The sequence below is a fragment of the Rhineura floridana genome, chromosome 2 (genome assembly GCF_030035675.1).
Source record: "Rhineura floridana isolate rRhiFlo1 chromosome 2, rRhiFlo1.hap2, whole genome shotgun sequence".
Lineage (NCBI taxonomy): Eukaryota > Metazoa > Chordata > Lepidosauria > Squamata > Rhineuridae > Rhineura > Rhineura floridana.
Window position 1 is genome coordinate 59,300,293 of NC_084481.1, and position 21,689 is coordinate 59,321,981.

At 40.4% G+C, this 21,689-nt stretch overlaps 1 protein-coding gene across 2 annotated transcripts in view; it reads left to right on the forward strand.

The window, feature by feature from the left end:
* ARL5A (ADP ribosylation factor like GTPase 5A) overlaps window positions 1–5,380 on the forward strand; it is a 29,970-nt gene extending 24,590 nt beyond the window's left edge. For both annotated transcript variants that reach the window (XM_061608783.1, XM_061608782.1), the window contains 2 exons: window positions 1,079–1,230; window positions 2,290–5,380. In XM_061608783.1, coding sequence (XP_061464767.1) covers window positions 1,079–1,230; window positions 2,290–2,338 — 201 coding nt within the window. In that variant the 3' untranslated portion in view covers window positions 2,339–5,380. The remainder of the gene's footprint in view (window positions 1–1,078; window positions 1,231–2,289) is intronic.
* Window positions 5,381–21,689: the final 16,309 nt, after the last annotated feature.

Here is a 21,689-nt window from a genome sequence, read left to right on the forward strand (position 1 = left end):
GGTGCAATGCCTGTGAAAGTGTAGAGATTTAATTAGACTTTTGACATTTAAAACTTCAAAAATAGGTGTACGGGATATTGGCATTTTTTTCCCTTTCCAATGTTTATTTCATGCTGTGTAGGAAGGGAGAAATGCTTTGTAAAAAAGTTACAAATCGGACTTTTGAAAGTAAGAAGAAGGATTCGTAAACACTATTGGTGAAAAAAATATCCATTTTGAATTCATTTCTATGAATTTTTAACGCTGGATTACTAAAAATAAATTAGAACTAAGATTTTCAGACAGAGTTATGGGGAAATCAGTTCATCTGGTTTGGGTGGAGGGTTGCTTAAGGTAGTGGCTTCCTCATTGTTTGTCTTTCAAAGCTTGCTGGTGTCCTCACCTCCCCCCCCCCCCACTAAAGCTACAGTGTCTGCAGCAAGAACTCTACTTGATGTTATGTTTCTCCACTCTCCACATTGCCCTGGAAATGCATGCTGGGAGCAGAGAAACATGGTGGCAGCCAGAGCTGTTGCTCTGGACACTCTGTCTGGTGACACTAGTTTTAAATGCACCTAGAGGTGGATGGAAGCCTGTTACAGGTGGTGTCATCACAATGTTTAATTGGGGGGGGAGGGTAAATAAGCAAGCCAGTGTTGAGGTAAGCACCCCTCAAAACTATACTGACCAGTCCCGTCCCGTCCCCCCCAATGTTGTGCTTCAGTTTCTGGGAGCTTGAACATTTCCTCCAAAACAGTGAACCTCACCCATATAGCCACTTTCTAGGCACAGTGGAAGCATCTCCTTTTGACCTAAGGCAGTCTTAGTGGTCTGGGCCTTGCTTGATACAGATATCAGCTCTTCCCTTCTTGGAACTCCTGGAAGGTCACTTTTATTTAGGCTGGCTTTTAAGCCATTTGATCGTATGGAGCCACTGTAGCGTGGCTTTATGCAAATAATGTGTTCAATATTTCATCATGCTGGTTTACAATGTTTAAATTACTGAACATCAGAGCTAAAAACTGAAACAAATAGTCACATTTGTCTCATAATGTAAAACAAGCCATGGAGATGTTTTCTATTTTTTCCCTCTCTCTAGGACTTGAAGAAAGCAGGGTTGCTCATCTTTGCTAACAAACAGGATGTTAAAGATTGCATGACAGTAGCTGAAATTTCTCAGTTTCTGAAGCTAACCTCAATTAAAGATCACCAGTGGCACATTCAGGCATGTTGTGCTCTTACTGGCGAAGGGTAAGAAGTCATTGGTTCATCTATATGATTCTGAACAGATTTGGTACCTGCAATTAATCAAGGCTAATTTCTTCCCACTGCCCCCAATGTGACTACACGTATATTTGGCCAGTTAATCTTTTCCTTTTACAAAAGTAAAAAGGAAAGAATCTGACCAAATATATTGTATTAACATCTTAGTATTAAACATGAAATTTGGGATCTTTCCATTGTTTTACCATTTGTATTGGTAGGAAGTGAAGTCTTGGGGAATTCATCTTTAAAAGCTTAATGAGCTATTAAGGGTCAAGAGAAGTGACAGGAAATACTAAGCAAAAGGGAGACTGCTTGTATGGCACCCATATTTTTAACAGTTGTGTAGATAAGAGATTTCTGTGAAGTGCAGTTTGAAAGTTTGCAAGGGTATGAGTGGTTGGGCTCACCAAAATTCCCTCTTTTATATAACTGTTACGGATACAGGCCATACTTGTATTAAATTAGTGATAGTTGTTGGAGGATGAAAAAGAGCTTCCGTAATTTGTTAAAACACAGAAGTGGCAAATATAATAGTAGGAAAAAAGGTGTTTCAATTAGATGAAATATTCCTACTTGTGCACTTGTTTGTTCCAATTGGCATATCTGATATCTTTTAATTGTAGTAGTAATAATTTAACATTGCAAAGGAGGATGCAAAAATTTCTAGTCCTCACAACATTCTGCAAGCCCAATTGTCCATGTGCCCATATATTAATTTGCATTTCCAGGTATTGAAACTATTCTAGTTCTTAAAAACTTATCTAGTTTCTAGGGGCAGTTCTGTAATAATACGTAGGTGTCCTATAACTCATTTTAAGTATTAGAGTACATTTCATTATCTCTATAATCTTTCCAACAATCCTGCAAGGTAAGAGCTCGATGTTATCCCCACATTGCAGTTAAGGGTCTGGTGCTGAGTGACAGTGGCTTATCTAAAGCCACCCTTTGAAGTGATATCTGAATGGGCAAAAGCTAAAGTCTCTAACAGATAATGTATGTAAAGAAATAAATAATATTTTCTGAATTTAATTATTTCATTTGCAGATTGTACCAAGGACTTGAATGGATGATGTCAAGACTTAAGATCAGATGATTTTTACTCTGTGCAGACGTTGTACCAAAAAAGTGCTGGACGTTTGGTCGTTTTGACAACTGTGAATTAATGGCTTATGTGTATTTATAAAATCAAAACTATTTGCTACTTTATTTGCTACTTAACACACTAAAGCCACCTCTGACAGAAAGAAAACAGAAGTTCAAACTTAGCTTTCCAGATGTTTTCTCTGGATGGAGTTCAAATGCTGCAACTGACCTTAATTTAAAGTGAAATCACTTGAGACTGTTTTAATAAATAATGTGTGGGTTGAGAAAGAAAAGGAGGAATTTTAACTTTTACATTTTATTATTCCAGTCTAACCCATTCAGTTGAAAATGTTGACTTTATTATTCCAGCAAATCAGAAAAGAAGATAGTGGCACAGATATTGACTTTCCAGTATTGAAACTTATTCAGACTTGTTTCAGAAGTGCAATTTTTTTCCTGTATGTGTTCTGTACACTTTGTATACTTATACCTCATGTTAAGTTTGATTGAAACCTGTACAGAGAAACAGTAACTAGCGCTGACTCTGTCAGTACTCTTAATGCTGAGATCCACAAACTGCAGTTAAACTGCACTATGTATATTCCATCCACTTTAGTCCTATTGAATCAAAAGTGCTTTAATCTGTATGAATTGGGCTGTGAAAAATAGTACAAGTAGGGATACTGCTGACACATCATTTGTATTTTGTCACATGCTCTGTGCTGTTCTCGCCATCAATGATGATGGTAAAATTCTTGAAGATTATTTGTTTTTATATATATATTGCAGCTAACCATAAAAAGAGAGACACGGTTTGTTATTGATAAGGTTTATACGGCTTAATATTGACGTCTAGCTGTACCAAAAAAAAAAAGAAAAGAAAATTGCAAAAGGTTGGGGAAAATTTAAAGGTTTACATTTTGATTGTGTTGGCTAAGAAAATTGCTTGGAATATGCAAAGTAGTTCAAAAACATCTTTACACTTGGGTTTTATACTAGGACATTCCCATTTTAAGCACCACTTGGGGGAGGTAAGGATGCATACTTGTGACAAGTGAAACAGTCAGGGCATGGAGTTTCATCTAGACTAAGTTACACTTAGTTCCCATGTATTTCAATGGGATCTAAGTTATGACTAACTTTAAGTCCAGGTAAAGCCAGTTATTCCTTTACAGGAGGCAGAAAGTAAAATCAAGATAGTTAGGTTAATAATAGACCAATATCCCATATAGCAAACTGCTTTTAAGCACTGTAGGAATGCCCTAAGCAGTTTCCTGTATTGCTTGTCGTGGGCTGCCTCTTAAAGAAACAGGATACTAAACTCTGCATTCTATTTACGAAGCTCTTCTCTGGTTTGAGGAAAGAATGCTTTATTTCACACAAATTACAGTTGACAGTCTTATCTAATCTTGTTGCAAAACTCCCAGAATATTAAACAATGTGAATAAAAATTTTTTCTTAAACCTTGTGCAGCCAACATTGTAAAAATTGTGTGTGGGGTGGGGGGCAGTAATTTGCAGAGATGCCATAGTGTAGGGAAATTGCTGTGTTTCTTTAAGGGTTGCAGTTCTTACGAAAGTACAAGAAGAATTACTTGAAATATTTTTTCAGTGCTCTGAACACTATGCCTACCATTCTTATTAGGCTTCTGTGATATTTAGAAAAAAATATAGATGTAGCACTTGATACTGGAAAGCATTCTGATTCTTTTTTCTTTTTTTAAAAAATAGGCCACTAATTTGCTCCTAAATGGGGAAAAACACTGTGATATGGTAGTTAACATATAATTGCCTACATTGGGTCAAATTGTCTTGAAATTAGAACACATTTGATAGTTCACTTAACTCTTGGAAAGAGATGGATGATATATACAAGACTTAAAATGAATTGACTTTTGGAATATATCCATACTTCCATGCTGATAGTATCTGAAGGAGAGTAATGTGTTTCCTGAACAAGATCAGTCTCCCCACCCCCTGTTAATAAGCTTGTCATTTTTTTAAAAAAATATTGAGAATTGATCCTCTTTACTGGCAGCTGTTCTCAGTTTGGGAACAAACACATTTAAATAAAAAGGGAGGTAATAGGGCAACAAACTTTCAGGAAAGGTTTAGTCCATTTCACGGACTCCAGGGAAGCAAAACATTTACAAACTCACTGGCAGTTACCATCTTAGATTGGCTGGCAGACCCTCAGCGTTAACAACATGCAGGAAAAGTGTTTTACACTATATATTTCATGGATTGGAATGAGGCAGCAGTGGGTAGGTGCCGTCTCCTGCCAGTCAGACACCCTAGGAGGGACTAGGGGAGAGCTTAACATAGAGCCTTCACTTAGTCACTCTTATTTTGGGATAAGAGTATGAAGTTACCAATCAATTCTTTGTGGTTATATTTGAAGCAGAAGCCCATTTTCATGTTTGTGAATATTTTTGTCTAAAACAAGCTTTGTAAACAAAAAAAACCCTGTATGGGCATGACTATAAAACTGATGTTACTGCTAATTTTTTGAAACTTAGCTGGAGGACTTTGGATGTCATTCTGTCTCTACAAGTAAGGTTATCCATAACACTAACACCAATGGATTAAGGGCTGCTTGGCACACAACATTCTCTACTTGTGTGCAAGAAAAAGTATACACTTGTGTGTGTGTGTGTGTGTATGGTGAGATCAAGTGTAAAGATTATACAGTATAGTGCTACCTGCCGCTGGACAGCATGCTCTGTGGTTTTGTAGAGCATATGATTGAGGTGGACCATAGGTATTTGCTTAATGGACAGCTTTACTACTCTTTGTCTAAAGCCACCTTGGACCGTATCCTGGTTCATGTCAATCTGTAGAATCATAGAGACATACAACTGGGCTGAAAAATATATCCAAGGTAAGCTGAAAATTCAGTTTCTAGATTTTGACTGGTGGAGGAACTTATATTTGGCATTTAATTTAATGCTTTTTTTAAACTATCCCTGCCAGCATGCTTGCTTCTGTGCCTATGTAATGCCTACTCATTGTGTACATTTGTAAATAAACAGATTATTATAAAGATATTGCAAGGCTGTTGCTCTCTTTTTATCCTGTAAAACATGTCAGCACAATTTGTGATCCTAGTTATATTTAGGGAGTCAAACATATGGTTATTGCTGCCTACATGGGACTACAAAAAATTATCAAGGACTCAAGGGACGGTAATACATGGCTAGTTTGCCTTAGTAAGCCAAGTAGTTGGGGCCTGCTGTAAAGACTTCCAGAACTTCTCACTTCTTGGGGAAAGGGAATATTGAAGCAATATAAGAGAATATGCAGACAAATATTAGATGTTTTGGCTATGTGAAGCATACTTCCTGCCAGTGCTAAAGTCTACTTGTGGATGATGAATCCTAGGGAAAATAGCTGTATAAACATCCTAAGTAAAGATCATACAACCAATGTGACTCCTGATGAATTCCTGACATTACTAAATGCTATTTCAGAAGTAGTTTACAATGCTTGTAAAAGTGAGGAAACAATTAGCTAACCTTACATGTGTCAACAAATGGAATTTCATCTGTTTTGTAATATGTGATTTTTAAAACTAACTTATTGTTAAGCTGCACTAATAACAAGTTAAATGAGCTGAATTTTGGGAATGAAAAAAATGGAGCTCAGTGGTATAGCAAATAGTGCAGAGCAAATACTTGGCAAGTTCAAGATTCTAGGTTTATTCCTTGCCATCTCCAGTGAAGGATCTTTGGTGGTAGGAGCTGGAAAGACCTCCGAGATCCTGCTGCCAGTATGCTGTCAGGATGGCCAGTATTGGGCTAGATGAATGAGTTAAATGATTTGAATTTAGATGAAGCTCCCAATCTCATCAAGCTATATGAGTCTTCAAAATCCATAAGTTCTAGGCATTCTTGTCCTCCAATCAGTTTATTCCATATTCTCTTGAATCTATAATCTGTCTATGTTGGATCAATATCCTTGATCACCTGAACCACTCTGAACTGGCCCCCAAGCTTAAATATAACACTGTGTCTGCAAGCTATAATGAGGATGATGTTTTATTAACAATTATCTTTCTAAAGAGAATTTCCTTGTGAATGCTCAGTGTTCGTACTACCAAAGCTGGTGATTAAGCCAAATGTTGATGTTGAAATGGTGGCCTCAATCTAGCAAGTTGTGGTTGTCCTGCTAAAAGTTTCCAACAGGAGTACATTATCACCAGTTTTAGCTAGTTTTGGAGAAGTTTGTTTATTTATTACATTTATATACTGACCCATAGCCGAAGCTCTCTGGGTGGTTTACAGCAATTAACTGTTCACAATGGGGGTGAACAAGCCAGTTCTAATAGCACTTTTAAAAAATTAGGTCTTTCAAATCTTTTGGCAATAAGGATTAAATCAGAGGTCACGCTTCCTGGTAAATGTGGATGAGCTCACGAGATAAAACTAATGCTGTGTAATGGACACTACAGCAGCTGCCTTGTTGTTGTTGACGCTGTTAAACAATTTGAGTATGGAAACCTTTTGTGACAACTATAGCAGCTGTTTCGGCTTGCACGGTGAGTGACACTTTTACTATAAATAAGAATAATTTGATTGTATAATAGCCAGAGTAAGGGGGAAAGCAGAGCTAAAGTGACATTTTACTTGGTATAATGTTTCACAATCTTCAGATTATTCAGAGATTATTCAAAATTAGCAGAATATTACTGTATGCTGTGGAAATGGTTATTGATCATTCAGTGCCTGTAAATTATTTGGTTTAGGGCATTTATGTACCTTAGAGCCAGACATGTTAGATGCTTTTCCCATGTTAGTTGCTTTTTTCTTAAACCTTGATGATGCTCTGAGTTCCTGTCATAGCGCTTGAAGATTACTTTTTCATTGGTAATGTGAACGTTTCATATAGAAAGTTAAATTAACCTCATTTTAGCCTTTTTGTTATACTTTTTTGATACTTTAGTCCATGTATAAAAAGTTGAAGAGGGTTGGAAGTCCTTCAGATGGCACACAACAGTTAGGGATGGATGAAAGCAGCCTTGTTTTGTATAGAGATTTCTTTTGTGGTCTCTGACCTGGAACTACATTGGTACTGTTGGTTCATGGGTGCTTCCCTCTGGTATCATAGAGAAATCGCTATAGAGGACTTAATATAGCTGCTGTTCCATATTATTCTAATAATTTGTGAGCTCCTCTACCAAAAAGATGCTCAAGGCATATGAATGGAAGCAAGGAGGGGGGTCAGTCATGGTAGCCTGAGCCTGTTTGAGGCCTGTTTGTTTGTTTGTTCCAGTATAATTAATGCAATTGCTGTACAGCCTCCTGCGTTCACTCTTGGTGCCTGACTTAAAAAGAAATAGCATAGACTAAGAAAACTTAAAATATTTTCAGAAGTGCACATCTGCAGTGCAGGAGAAGAAAAGCATACTTGCAGTACAGCCTCACATGAATTACCAAAAACAAAACAAAAATGCTACCCTACATGAAAGATTTATAAAATTACGGGGTAGTGTGGGAAGGAAATAGCTTTGCTGGTGTTGGCCACTTTAAAGATGATGTAATTGGAGACTAGATATTTCCAAAGAATAAAAAAACCCTGCTTACTAATGAAAAACTTCACAAAGGGTAGTAAGAGTTACTTGTGTTACCTGTCCTCCAGTGCATCACAATGTCCAATGGGGACCTGTGACATGCAACTGCACTGTGCATAGCAATCACACATGTAGTGAATGTGCAAATCACAACGGAAGTAATTCACGTGGCCACCTAAAGGGGGGAACCCCCAAAAGACTAAGTCCAGGGTCTAATATAACCTAGCTGCATCACCGTGTGTAAGGATCTACACTTAGGAAATTAGTTTGTTATTAACAGGAGAGGTGATAGATCCCCCCCCCATAATTTTGCAATACTAGAACTTGGCGTTATGCAGAGAAGTTGACTTGTTTTTACAATCATACAATAAAAATGACTAAAAATGCATTCTGAAAATACAAAAAACAAACATTTACGCCTTGGATCATGCAGTGCAAATCCTTGGGTGGCAAAACATCATGATCTGGATCTTCCTCTCACTGTCTCTTCCCCTGCCCTTCCTGGCCTTCCAAAGCAGACACATTTTTGCCATATTGTCTCATTCTGGTCAACTGACAGCTGTCATTAATTGCCAGTTGGAGACCTGGGCTCCTTTGGGAGGAAAGGATATACATTTAATACTCTGGGAATAAAACGTTAAGAACCAAAATAATTAGCCAGGGTAAATAAATTAGTTTAAAAATATTTGGAAGAACGCAGCAGAACACATAATACCAGAATCTCAACTTACCCAAGCCTCCCATGTTACCTATATTCACATTGTGTCTACGCAGTGGAGTTCTATTTCTATTTCTATTATACATATTACATATGATCGGTGATCTAAATGTCTCATATTTTTCTTAAGCAATTCAGTTGTGAGCCATATTATAAACATCAGCTGAAGCTCTGGTTCCCATGGGCTATATTCTATAACCCTTGCTCAGCCAGAATTCCTGTTCCTCATATAATATTGATGCATCCAGGAGTAAACAGCTGAATAAGGCTGTGTGGTTTATTGCTAAAGAATCTGACAGAGTAACATCGTAGATCAAAGCTTTGCTCTAATCCACTGTTTTGTAAATAATGTGCTTGCTTTGTTCCTTTTCAGTCTGCAAAATGAAAACAGAACTTTTCTTGTTTCACTGCTATTTCCCTACCACATTTGTAAGAGCATCTTGCCTGTAAATACAATTGGCAGATTTGGGGCAGAGTTCTGCTAAGTGGAAATAGTGTGGGTGGGTGGGTGCTCTTTTTCATTCTGACTTGTTCCAGTGCTAATAAAAAGCTTGCTGTCCTTCAGCAAATCCCTTGTCGCCCATTCAAGATGACACTGGAAATTTTAGCAACCTTGCATGGTACTAGGCACATATTATGACTGCTCAATGCTTTTGATCTCTCTTTCCTTAGTTAGAAATACATTCAGCTGTCATACATAGAAAACATGATATTGTTGTGTGTACCACTGCAATGTTTGGTGGGAGTTCTGCAGACATCCTACTTTGCTAAAATGAACCAGGAAGTATTTTCATTTCTTCGCAAGTATTGCTTCGGCAGTGGGGTAGACCACCGATCACTGCCTAGCTTTTTTTTTTTAACATTGTGAATTGACAGGACCAGGTGTAGAATTTCCCTGCTCCATGAATAAAGATAGAATCAGCACTATGCCATGCTTTGTTGGGCTGTCTGCCATCTTACACATAGCAGCAGTAAAATTCATGCTTGCTTAGTGCTGTGGCATGCAGAAAGTGACCCCTATCAACACGTAGCAAGCTCTTGCATTTAATTAAAAAGAGACCTTACATTGAAATCCATGAATTACCTTTGTGATCTGTGAAATGTTTTGAAATTGTAAGTGCGTTTTGAACCTCTCAGCATTCTGATGTGTTTAGCAACTTATTGATGCATTTAATATTACTTATTATTTAGGGAGCTAATGGGTTTTTTTTTTAAATTATGTTATGTAGGAATAGGATGACATGGCCTAAAATTACTATTTTATTTCATTGGCAGAATAGCCGTATCTTGCTAATTAACTGTTCATTAATTTATACAGACTGAATTTTGTAACACTGTAGTGAATGTGGAGGTAGTCGTGTATAAGGACGCTTGCTTCCAAGTCAAACAGATATTTGTTGTTGTTTATGTATGGATGAGTCCAATCCAATTATTGTCATATGCAACAGTATTCACATAAAAAGGTACTTCCTGCCGCTTCATGCAACCTTGATTAGTAGTGGAATAGCAATATATGTGTGTAGCTGCGTCAGCTGCCATGGATTTTCTTGTTGAATCCAGATAGATGACTGTAAATTTCCCCCCCAAAAATGATTGATTGTTAGATCAGATGCAACATAGCTTAATATCTTTATTAGGACTATTCAATCCTATATATGTCTGCTCATATATTTAACAGGGCTTACTCCTGGATAAATGAATAAAGTTAGTATAGGACTGCACCCTAAGTCAGACATTACAAAAAGGTTAACGATGAAGTAATCACGCAGATATCTTCTGGCTAACTCAAAGGTTTGCTGACTATTTTGCTATGTTTCTGTTGACTATTGTCGCTTTGAGATCTCCCTCCACCTGTAAATGGGTCAACATGGTTACCTGCAATTTTTTTAAAAAAAATTCTGTTAAGCCAGAGATTTCTGACCTTCGTACTTCAGCTGTCTCTGGCTCAACAGCAAGCATCAATATCCAGTCAGCATCGGCTTGGTTTTCAAGTCACTAAGCTGTTCCTTTGGTTGCTTCTATTTAACGTGAGATCCAAACGTTGCTCCCAGCAACCAAATGAACCTACAGGACTTTCCCACAAAATGGGTGAGGGGAAACTGAATGCAATTAGCCTCCTATTGGAGTGGATGGGAAAATTCCTATTTCTTTTAATGAAGCTTGAGTACACCTTGCCCTATAGAAAACACATGAAAACCCTCTTCTGAGCACAGGTTTGTTTGTTTTATATCCCACCCTTCCTCCCAGTCAGAGCCCAGGGCGGCAAACAAAAGCTTTAAAAACCCTCTAATAAAATATAATAAAAACAGACCTTAAAATATATTAAAACAAAACAGCTTTAAAAACAACTTTTAACAAAGGTTTAAAAACATATTAAAAAGCAATTCCAACACAGAAGCAGACTGGAATAAGGTCTTTACTTAAAAGGCTTGTTGAAAGAGGAAGATCTTCAACAGGCACCAAAAAGATAACAGAGATGGTGCCTGTCCAATATTTAAGGGGAGGGAATTCCAGAGGGTAGGTGCCACAACACTAAAGGTCTGGTTCCTACGTTGTGCGGAACGGACCTCCTGATAAGATGGTATCTGCAGGAGGCCCTCACCTGCAGAGTATAGTGATTGACCAGGTATATAAGGGGTAAGAGGATCTTTCAGGTATTCTGGTCCCAAGCTGTATAGGGCTTTGTACACCAAAACTTGGCCCAGCAGCTAACGGGCAGCCAGTGTAGTTATTTCAGCAATGGGGTGACATGTTGTCAATACCCTGCCCAAATGAGCAGTTGCACTGCTGCATTTTGCATCAGCTGCAACTTCCAGACCAACCTCAAGGGCAGCCCCACATAGAGCGCATTACAGTAATCAACCTGGAAGTTGCATGGACAACAGTAGTTGGGCTATCCCAGTCCAGAAACAGCTGCAGTTGTATTACCATCCGAAGCTGGTAAAAGGCACTCCTAGTCACTGAGGTCACCTGGGCCTGTAGCAACAAAGATGGATCCAGGAGCACCTGCAGACTACAAACCTGATCTTTCAGAGGAAGTACAAACCTATGCAACCGACTAATTATCTGAACTTGGGAACCACCAACCCACAGCACCTCCGTCTTGCTAGGATTCAGACTCAGTTTATTGGCCCTCATCCAGCCCACCACTGAGTCCAGGCAGCGGTCCAGGGCTTGCACGGCCTCTCCCACATCAGATGTTAACAGAGAAATAGAGCTGGGTATCATCAGCATACTACTGACACCTTGCCCCTAATCTCCTAATGAGCAGTCCCAAGGGCTTCATATAGATGTTAAACTGCACTCAGAACAAGAAGGTACACTGCGGCACCCCCCAGCACAACTGCCAGGGGGCTGTAATACCCAATGCTATTCTCTGAAAATGGCCCAGGAGACAGGATCAAAACCACTGTAAAACAGTGCCTCTAATACCCATCTCACCAAGTCAGCTGAGAAGGATACCATTGTCAATGGTATCAAAAGCTGCCAAGCGATCAAGTAAGAATAACAGGGTCTCACTCCCCCTGACCTCCTGATAGAGGTCATCCATCTGGACGACCAAGGCCGATTCAGTCCCATAACCAGGCCTGAACCCAGACTGGAATGGGTCAAGATAATCTGTTTCATCCAAGAGTACTTGCAATTGCTGCACCACAACCCTCTCAATCACCTTCCCTAAAAAGGGGGTATTTGCAACCAGTCAGTAGTTGTCACAAACCAATGGGTCCAGGGTGGGCTTTATCAGGAGCAGTTGGATCATTGCCTTTTTCAGGGCAGCTGGGAACCACTCCCTTCCACAATGACATGTTGACTGCACGCTGGATCCACTTAGTCAACCTACCTTGGCAAGCTTTAATAAGCCAAGAAAGGCAAGAGTTGAGAGGACATGTTGCTGTCCACGTCATCAGGCTGCATCAACTGAAACAGATCCCAAACAGATCCCAAGAAGTTGCAGCAAACATTGCACTGGACACCTCACTGAGGACTATAGTAGATGTGGATGGGGCAAGATTGCTACGGAGGCGAGCAACTTTACCCTCAAAGTGCCTTGCAAACAATTCACAGTGGGCCTCTGAAGGGTCTAAAACTCCATTTCCTGGAGTTGATGTCAACAGACCCCTGACAATACAGAAAAGCTCCACTGGACAGCTACTTGAGAATTTGATGATGGCAGAGAAGTGGGCCTTCACAGTAGGCACAGTTATGATGTGTTACTCATGCATGATCAATATATACCAAATTAAAGTATTGTTTTCTCAAACTTTGCTTTTCAACACCCTGTATAAAATATTTCCTCAGTGAAAACTGGCAGCTTCTAATAGGCCTTTTTGCCGTTATCACTGCCACACAATAGGCATGGTTATGATGTTTTACTTATGCCCCATCAGCCTCACAGTGCCTCTAATACCCATCTCACCAAGTCAGCTGAGAAGGATACCATTGTCAATGGTATCAAAAGCTGCCAAATGGTCTTTCACCATTTGCGCTCTAGCTGTCCTCCAGCCAGTATGCACAGGTGGAGCACAAGGCTTTAAGAAAATGTAGTGCTGTGCTGAAAACTGTCTTCCAATTTTTCAAAATAGTTCTTTCCCCCATATAAGAGGCTAATCATTTTCTGACTCATTTGCAGGGCCGGCTCCAGGCATGCCGGGGGCCTTGGGCATCAGCTTGCCCTGGGTCCTCATGTGTGAGCGCGAGTGCAAGCGCAAGTGTGCGCAGCTTGCACACGGCCCCCCATGCCCCACCTACCTGTCTCCTGTCTTTTACCATTGCCCTTAATGAAGATGGTGGCCGCGGTTTCGCTAAGGGGATGAAGCCTCCACCGCCATCTTTGTTGATGGCACGTGTGCATGCTACGTGCGTGCATCTCTCCCATCAACTAAGATGGCAGCCGCGGCTTCAGTACCTTAGGGAAACCGCAGCCTCCATCTTCATTAAGGGCAATGGTAAAAGACAGGAGACAGGTAGGTGAGGCAAGGGAATGGCGGGCAGGCAGATGGTGCCATGGATCGCGGAAGGGGAGCGGAGGGCCCCTCAGGGGCTCCTATAGCTCCGGTGCCCTCGGGCCAGTGCCCCACCTGGCCGCGCTTTAGAACCGGCCCTGCTCATTTGCAAGGCACTTCAAAACTTCTTTAGCATTTCAGAGGACGCAGGGCTGAGCTTACATAATCATTGTGAGGTGGCTAGCAGTGGTGTGTGTGTTTTTATTTGAAGTGTGGGAAGCCCTGGAAGCTGGCTACTAAGCACCTGATGTCAGTGCATTTGCTAATATTGTTTTTAAAGGAAGTCTTTCCTTTTAAATTTCCACACTATTTCTTTAACAGTAAAAGATACTTCACTTAAGAATAACAATAAGAACAACAATAAACAGCAAGCAAGAGCATGATAGGTACCCTCCCTAGCTTCCCACACCTTACAGGAAAGCCCAGCTGAGGAGGTCATAGGCCCTATGAGTCATAGGCTATGACTAGGGTTGCCAGGTCAGAAGCATCCCAAAACCTGAGATTTTAGGGGCGGGCCCAAGTGATGTCACGGGGTGGGCCCAAGTGATGTCACGGGGCAGGCCCAAGTGATGTCATTAAGCATGATACATTAAGCATCAATCACAGTTGCTTGGAGCGTACAATTAAAAAAAAATCTGACTGGAAATTAAGCTAGACATCTTAGCTAAAAGATGGAGCCTCAGTAGGGAGCATTAAATCTAGCCTACTTGCTTTTGGCAAGAAGGGTTTAAGTGCCTTCAGGCCAGGCCAGTCGGCAGAAGGCCACTGTAGGAAGAAAGGAGCCTAGTTTTGTGGAGATGTTAGATGGGAGCATTCTGGAGTAAAGATGGATGCCCCTGAAGGCTGCAATTCTAAACACAAGTACTAAGGGACTAAGCCCCCATAGAACTCAACAGGACTTACTTCTGAGTAGATATAGTTTGGATTGTGCTGTTGGTAAAGCTTGACCAAGGATCCTCTGCAAAGACATCTATATCCAAGCAGCTTGGATAGCTTTAAAAGAAGATTAGACAAATTCATGGAGGACAGGGCTATCAGTGGCTACTAGCCATGATGACTGTGCTCTGCCACCCTAGTCAGAGGCAACATGCTTCTGAAAACCAGTTGCCGGAAGCCTCAGGAGGGGAGAGTGTTCTTGCACTCGGGTCCTGCTTGCGGGCTTCCCCCAGGCACCTGGTTGGCCACTGTGAGAACAGGATGCTGAACTAGATGGGCCACTGGCCTGATCCAGCAGGCTCTTCTTATGTTCTTACGTTCTTATGTCTGAAGACTGACTCCCAATTAGAAAATTTCTGGTACCTTCCAAGAATCCTTGGGTGGGGTTTCTATCTATTTGTGACGACTATTTGTTGGAAACCTGTGAGCTTAGGTGAACTAATGTTCAACATATAAGGACTCTGAGTAGATATGGGTAAAGGGAGAAAGCAAGAACCCTTGATACTGTGCATTCACAGGAAAAAGGGCCAGCCTTGCCAGTATCAAAAGTATAGATGCTCACAAAACCCATCCCTTGAAAGTAAGGTAAGTGTAACAAAAACCTACCCGTGAGAATTTTATCAAAATTTTCTCTTTGATAATTTTCAGATTTAATTTCTTCATTCAGCATAACACTGTATTATGTATGTGAAGACATGTGCATAAACTCCACCGCATTTTATGCTACTAGTAATTTAGCATGCCTTTAGCTGGAAGTTGAAAAGAAAAGCAGCACTATCCTACACATCTCTACTCAGAAGTAAGGCCCATTGTTTTCAGTGAGACTCCCACATAACTGTATGTTTTGAGTAGAGTTAAGCATCTAAAAAAATCCTGCATCAGTATCAGAAAAGCGGCGGAAGTTTAATATAGACAGAAGCAACTCGGTAATTACTTGAGAAATGCTTTGATTTTTAAAAAATGTATATGCTTGTTGACACTCTCAGAGAACTCTAATAGGTTAGTGAGATAGGAGTTACCCTTGCAGAAACCATGCTGGTTCTGATTTAGCGAGGCTTGTCCTTCTATATGCTTTGTTATTTATCATTAACAATACTTTCCACCAGTTTTCTGAGAACAGATGGCCTGTCATTTCCAGGACCGCCCACTGGATCCCTTTTTAAAAATGGGTGTTACACAGGAATGTAGCAAGACAATTTTCACTGAGTGGGCAGAGACAAAAATTGGGGGAGCAGCAGGGTTGGGGTATTGGTCACTATAAAAGAGGTTTCTGGGGGGGAAGTTTTCATAGATAATGCCAAAAATCCAATTTATGTATTGTAATTAGGAACTATGACTTGTGAAGTTTACAAAAAAGCAAATAAATTTGAAATACAATATTTTCCACATGCAAAATTGTTGTGTAAACTAAATAACAGTGACTAGGAAGTAAATGAGAGCCAGTGTGGTGTAGTGGTTAAGGTGTTGGACTATGACCTGGGAGACCAGGGTTCAAATCCCCACACAGCCATGAAGCTCACTGGGTGACCTTGGGCCAGTGCACTGCCTCTCAGCCTCAGAGGGAGGCAATGGTAAACTACCTCTGAATACAGTACCGCTTACCATGAAAGCCCTATTCATAGGGTTGCCATACGTTGGAATTGACTTGAAGGCTGTCCATTTACATTTAGGAAGTAAATGTATATTGTGCAAGTCATCCTACCATAATGATCTGAACTGTTAATAAAGTCTAGTGCACTGTGATTTTTCTGCAAACTTGCAGAGAAACTGTTCACTTGAAATTCCTTCAAATATGTTACTTTCAAAAGCCAAGGTTACTAAATTTGCTTTTCTCTAATGAAGCATTGAATGCCTATATGGTGTCAGCACATGTGTCAAAGCTGAGAATGAATCTTCAACCACAGCTATAGATGCACCAAAGGTGAGGCCTGCAGCATACAAAGTGTACATGTGTGGAAAGGCTTCCTTGTACAGATACAATATTTTTGGAAGCTTATGAACCGTAAGTTCAGTTCTCCTGAGGCAGCTACTTCCTGGAACTAACTACCCTGTTCTCCTTTACCATGCCAGGAAAGCAATTAAGAGAAGTTTCACTTAAAAATTAAATTAATACATATAAACATACTTTTCATAAGAAAATGCTTCTGATGGCTCTACTAGCAAATGTCACGTGCCCTATTTTGATAGTACATAAGTTCGCATGAGAAAAGGCAAATTATTTATAATGATTTGCACAGTTGGGCAGAGGTCTAAAACTGTTGCAACTAAGGCTCTAGCTACATTATACTCTTCAAAACCATTTGAAATGGAACCGGATTGAAAGGATATGTTTTCCAACTTTTTTAACAAACTAGGGAAGAAATGGCCGCCAAACACACACACACACACACACACACAATATTCCAGCTCCCTATTGCCTTGGCTAAGTTCTATCAAAGGGTGAATGGGTAACAAAATGCCAAGCAAGGTTTAAAGTGTGTAAGTGTAAAGTGACACATACAGGGGCAAAAAATTCTAACTTCACATATATACAGACAAGGTATGACCTAATGATGACTAAGGTATAGATCCATGAAAATGTCGAGCTTATGTTCAGTAAGTGCAAAGAGAAATTCAATGTTTGGAATCATTAGCAATAGGATTGAAAATAAAACTGAAGCTACCATAATAACCTCATACAAATCAATGATGGAGTAACATTTGGATTACTGAGTATACAGTTTTGGTCACCCCATCTCAAATCAATATCATAAAGGTGAGAAGGCTGCAGAAAAGGGAAATCCAAGATTGGAATATTTTTCCTGTGAGGATAGACTGAAGGAGGGGTCTATTCTGTGGCCCTCCAGATGATGTTAGACTCCAACTCCAATCAGCAAAGCCAATAATCGGGGATGGTGGGGATTGTAGTCTGGACGGCCAAAGGTCCCCCACCCTAGACTAAAGAATTTAGGGGTTTTTTGAATTTAGAAAAAAGATGACAGAGAGGCATGATAGAGTTTTATAAAATTATGTGTGATGTTGGGAAAGTGGATAGAAGTTTTTCTCCCTCTCATAATACTTGGATTATCCAATGAAATTGATTGGAAGGACAGACATAAGAAAATACTTCACACAGCGATGCATGTAATTTATAGAATTCACTGCTACACCACTGTTTGTGGTTGTGGCCGCAAACTTAGATGGGCTTAAAAGGGGATTAGGCGGCTGCAGTAGGATCTGTAACAAACTGTGGCAATATGGAGTGCTCCTGCCAGCCACTCAGTCATGCCCTTTCCTACCATATTCTATTTCATTTCCCCAGTGCCCGCCTTCACTTTTCCTTCCAAGAGACATTCAGCATTCTAAGGCCACTGAATATGCTCAGTCCTCATTGATTTTTTTTCTAAAGTTTTTTTTTTAATTGCAAACCTTGATGGTCTAGCAGGTCGGCTTAACAAAACCCTTCCTTTTGTGGATGGATGGTGCCCCAGCAGGGCTTCTCTTGTCGGTTCAATAAGAACATGAGTAGGGATACTTTAAGAGAAATGCTGTTATGGTGAAACTGGGACTAGATGATCTGACTGATTCTTTCCAAATCTGACGGGAATTTCGAAGGATGGCTGTGTTTCAGTTCACATATTGTTTCAGAATGGGTGAATTAGGTAGCGTGAAAGTGTGAATTAAATGTGAACTGACTCAAATTCCTCACATCAAATCTAATTGATGGAGCAGCTGGTTTGTGTGCAGAAGATTCAGTCCCTCACATCTCTAGTTAGGACCGAGAATGTTCCCAGTCTGAAATCCTGGAGAGCCACTGCCAGTCAGTGTAGACAATACTGAATTAGATGGACCAATGGTCTGATTTGGAATAATGCAGCTTCCTATGTTCCTATGACTTTGTTGTAAGACAAATTCTTCAATGCATATAACCATTGAGACGGGCCCTGATCCTGAAGTGGTGCCATAAATTGGTCCTCTTGGGGAGAAAAAAGTAAGAAATTATACAGAGGGGAACTGTATGACATTGGGTACAAGCTAGGAGACTGACCCACATATGCTTTAAAGTGCATGGTGGAGGAGAAGGGTACCCACCTACCCACATGAAGTCTACAGATCAAGAAGGGGAACAACTGGATTCAGTTGAACAAGTGTACTGCCTTCAAGTTGATTCCGACTTATGGCAACCCTATGAATAGGGTTTTCATGACGCTGAGAGGCAGTGACTGGCCCAAGGTCACCCAGTGAGCTTCATGGCTATGTGGGGATTCGAACCCTGGTCTCCCAGGTCGTAGTCCAACACCTTAGCCACTACACCAAATTCAAGCCTCCTCATGTCCTCAAATCTCACCTTGACAAGTTTCCTAATAGATGTGGAGAGAAAACTTGGAACAAAACATGTTAAGTAATTGAGAATGCTTCTATCCATGTCTTAAATTTGGAAACTGTAATTCATCGCTCAAAAGACGTTTATGAAGTCACCATGCCCACATGCTTGAACTACACCTTAAGCTATGGATGGATCATTCTGCATCTGTCTTGAAGCATCTTAAAGTACTGTGGTGTCATTCAAATGCTGTCTCATCATGGCAATTAATAAGCTTCTGGGCTGTAAGCAAGGCAGTTTTTAAACATGGGGTTGTGTGTGAGAGGGCATAGTAATTATTAGACAGGCATTATTTAAAACAAATGAATAAGAGATTGAGTATAATATGATCACTAGATTTTGAATGAATTATGTAGAAGGATACAATTTTCCCTGATGGGGTGGGGTATACCTTACATTAAACAAAAATAAATATGCCTCATCAAGTATCCTATTGCTGATGGAGGGCGTGAAGCAAACACATAATGGCTTCCTTAGAGCCACCTTTGGAATTCATGGCCCTCGTGAGATTTCAGCAGAGGGCTTACTGGCTTTCTGCTTACACTCTTGCAGCTCTCAGGGGAAAACATGATACAGACCTGCTCATGAGGTGAGTTTTTAAGACAAGCTTACAACCTTATGGATGCAACCTTAAGGAAAATGCCATAACACATGAGCAGGCCACGCCTACAATCTTTAGCCACCCTCTGAGTATGTTATCGCTTCTTATTATGAAACTATCCTGGGATCCATATTATGGAACCATCTCTTTGTGAAGGCTCCTCCCTTTCTGTCTTCTTTGATCTGTGCCCAGATCTCTGTTCACTTGCAAGTGGCAGTTGCAACAGTAAGTTCTATATGTAGTGGGAGAAATGTAAGGCTGGAATGCTCTAGAGCAGAGATGGGTAACCTATGGCCCTCCAGATGTTGTAAAACTCCCAACTTCCATCAGCCACAGCATGGGCAATAGTCAGGGATGATGGGAGCTGTTGTAGTCCAGCAACATCTGGAGAGCCACAGGATACCCATCCCTGACATAGTTATAAGGAAGTTAAAAACCTGACCTGTTTGATGTGTCTAAAAAATTCCTTCTTGGCAATGTTAATCAGCAGCTATACTCCAAAACTAAGACTAGATGTAAATTATTGCTGAATGGTATATTAGAATGTCAACTAGGCGTAAAGGGAACTAGAAGCCAAATGAGCCAGGGATTCTCAATTTCTATATGTGCTTGAAAACAACACCCAGCGGTCCATCTTAGATGCCATAGGCTACCGTAACTTTTGGCCTTCCAGAAGTTGATGAACTAGAACTTCCATCATCCCTGCCCATTGGCCATATTTGTTAAGGCTGATGGGAGTATAGTTCAGCAACATCTGAAGGGCCAGTGGTTCTCCACTCCTGGGCTACAGCAATCACTCTGCTCCACTCTACCTCTGCCTCCATGTTTCAGCTGAATCCAAGATGCAGCCTGATTTTAATTAGCACTATGACAAAACCTCCCCAGTTTCTCAACATTTTCATCCTCTGCAAACAAGGTTTCCCTTTTTTCTGCTTCTTTCTCAGAATTTCTTCATAATTTCAATGAGTATGGGGTGGTGGCAGAGTTTGGAAAAGTTACTTTTTTGAACTACAACTCCTATCAGCCCAATCCAGTGGCCATGCTGGCTGGGGCTGATGGGAGTTTTAGTTTAAAAAAGTAACTTTTCCAAGTTCTGGGTGGTGGGTATGTTTTTCTTCCCATTAAACATTTATCACACGCTCTGCAGCCTCTCTGACTGTCCATGCTTCCTGATTTGAATCCCATCCCACAGTAAAAGGGTCATTTTGTATATTTTGGAGGAGTTACCTGATTGCATCCTCCCCAGAGCTTTAACTGAAGCATGCGAAGCCAGGGAGGCTGGTTCCCAAGTGCCTGAGATAGGTGCAGTCACTGATTTTGTTTTTAAGGGAAATATTTTATTTTACTTTTATTAAACTTTCCATATGGATTTACTTAAAAGTAAAAAGACTTCCCTTAAAAAGTTACAACAGCTGTGAGGTGAACAGTAGGCAGTCTCCACACCTCTTCAGGCTTATAGGAAAGGTCAGATAAGGATGTAATGGGATTTTCAGAAAATGGGGAAAGGCTGGGGAATGCAGACCACCAGAAGGAATTAAAGAAACAAAGAACTCTCACAAATATCCTTGGCCACCTTGAAAATTAGGAAGCAGAACAACAATCCCTGCATCCCACCCATGAGAGTTTCACCGAACTTTTCTCTCCCATTTCATAATTTTTGAATGCAATTTCTTTTCTCATACATAGATGGAGAATGGTTAAAAATGTATCAGAATAAAATTTCAGCCCAGTGCTCATTTGAATGGCTGATTAGGAAACAATGGACCAAGCACCCTAATCCTCATTGGATAATCCTAGTAGTCCTCCCTGCCTTTGACTGAAGGCTGTCGCAGACCATCCACAGTAGAGAAGTTACAGTTATCTCTAGAAAAAAATGAGCGTGTTTACCTGCCCCGCTCCTGATATCATCCTGACTTTGCACATGTCATGCTGTAATAATATTGTATTGTTTCATAAGAAAACATAATTTGGTTGATTTGATGCTCTTGCAATGTTTTGGTTTGGGTTAGAAATCAAACTAATGTCTTGTGTGTGCTTCTTCTCTTTTCTTTGTGGGGTTGCAGAACAGGTGGTCTTCTAAAGGGTCACTTTGTATATTTAGTATCTGAAACTTGATCAAGGCCAGATCTGATTGGCTACCCCAACCACATGATGATTTAGGAGCTGGTGCAT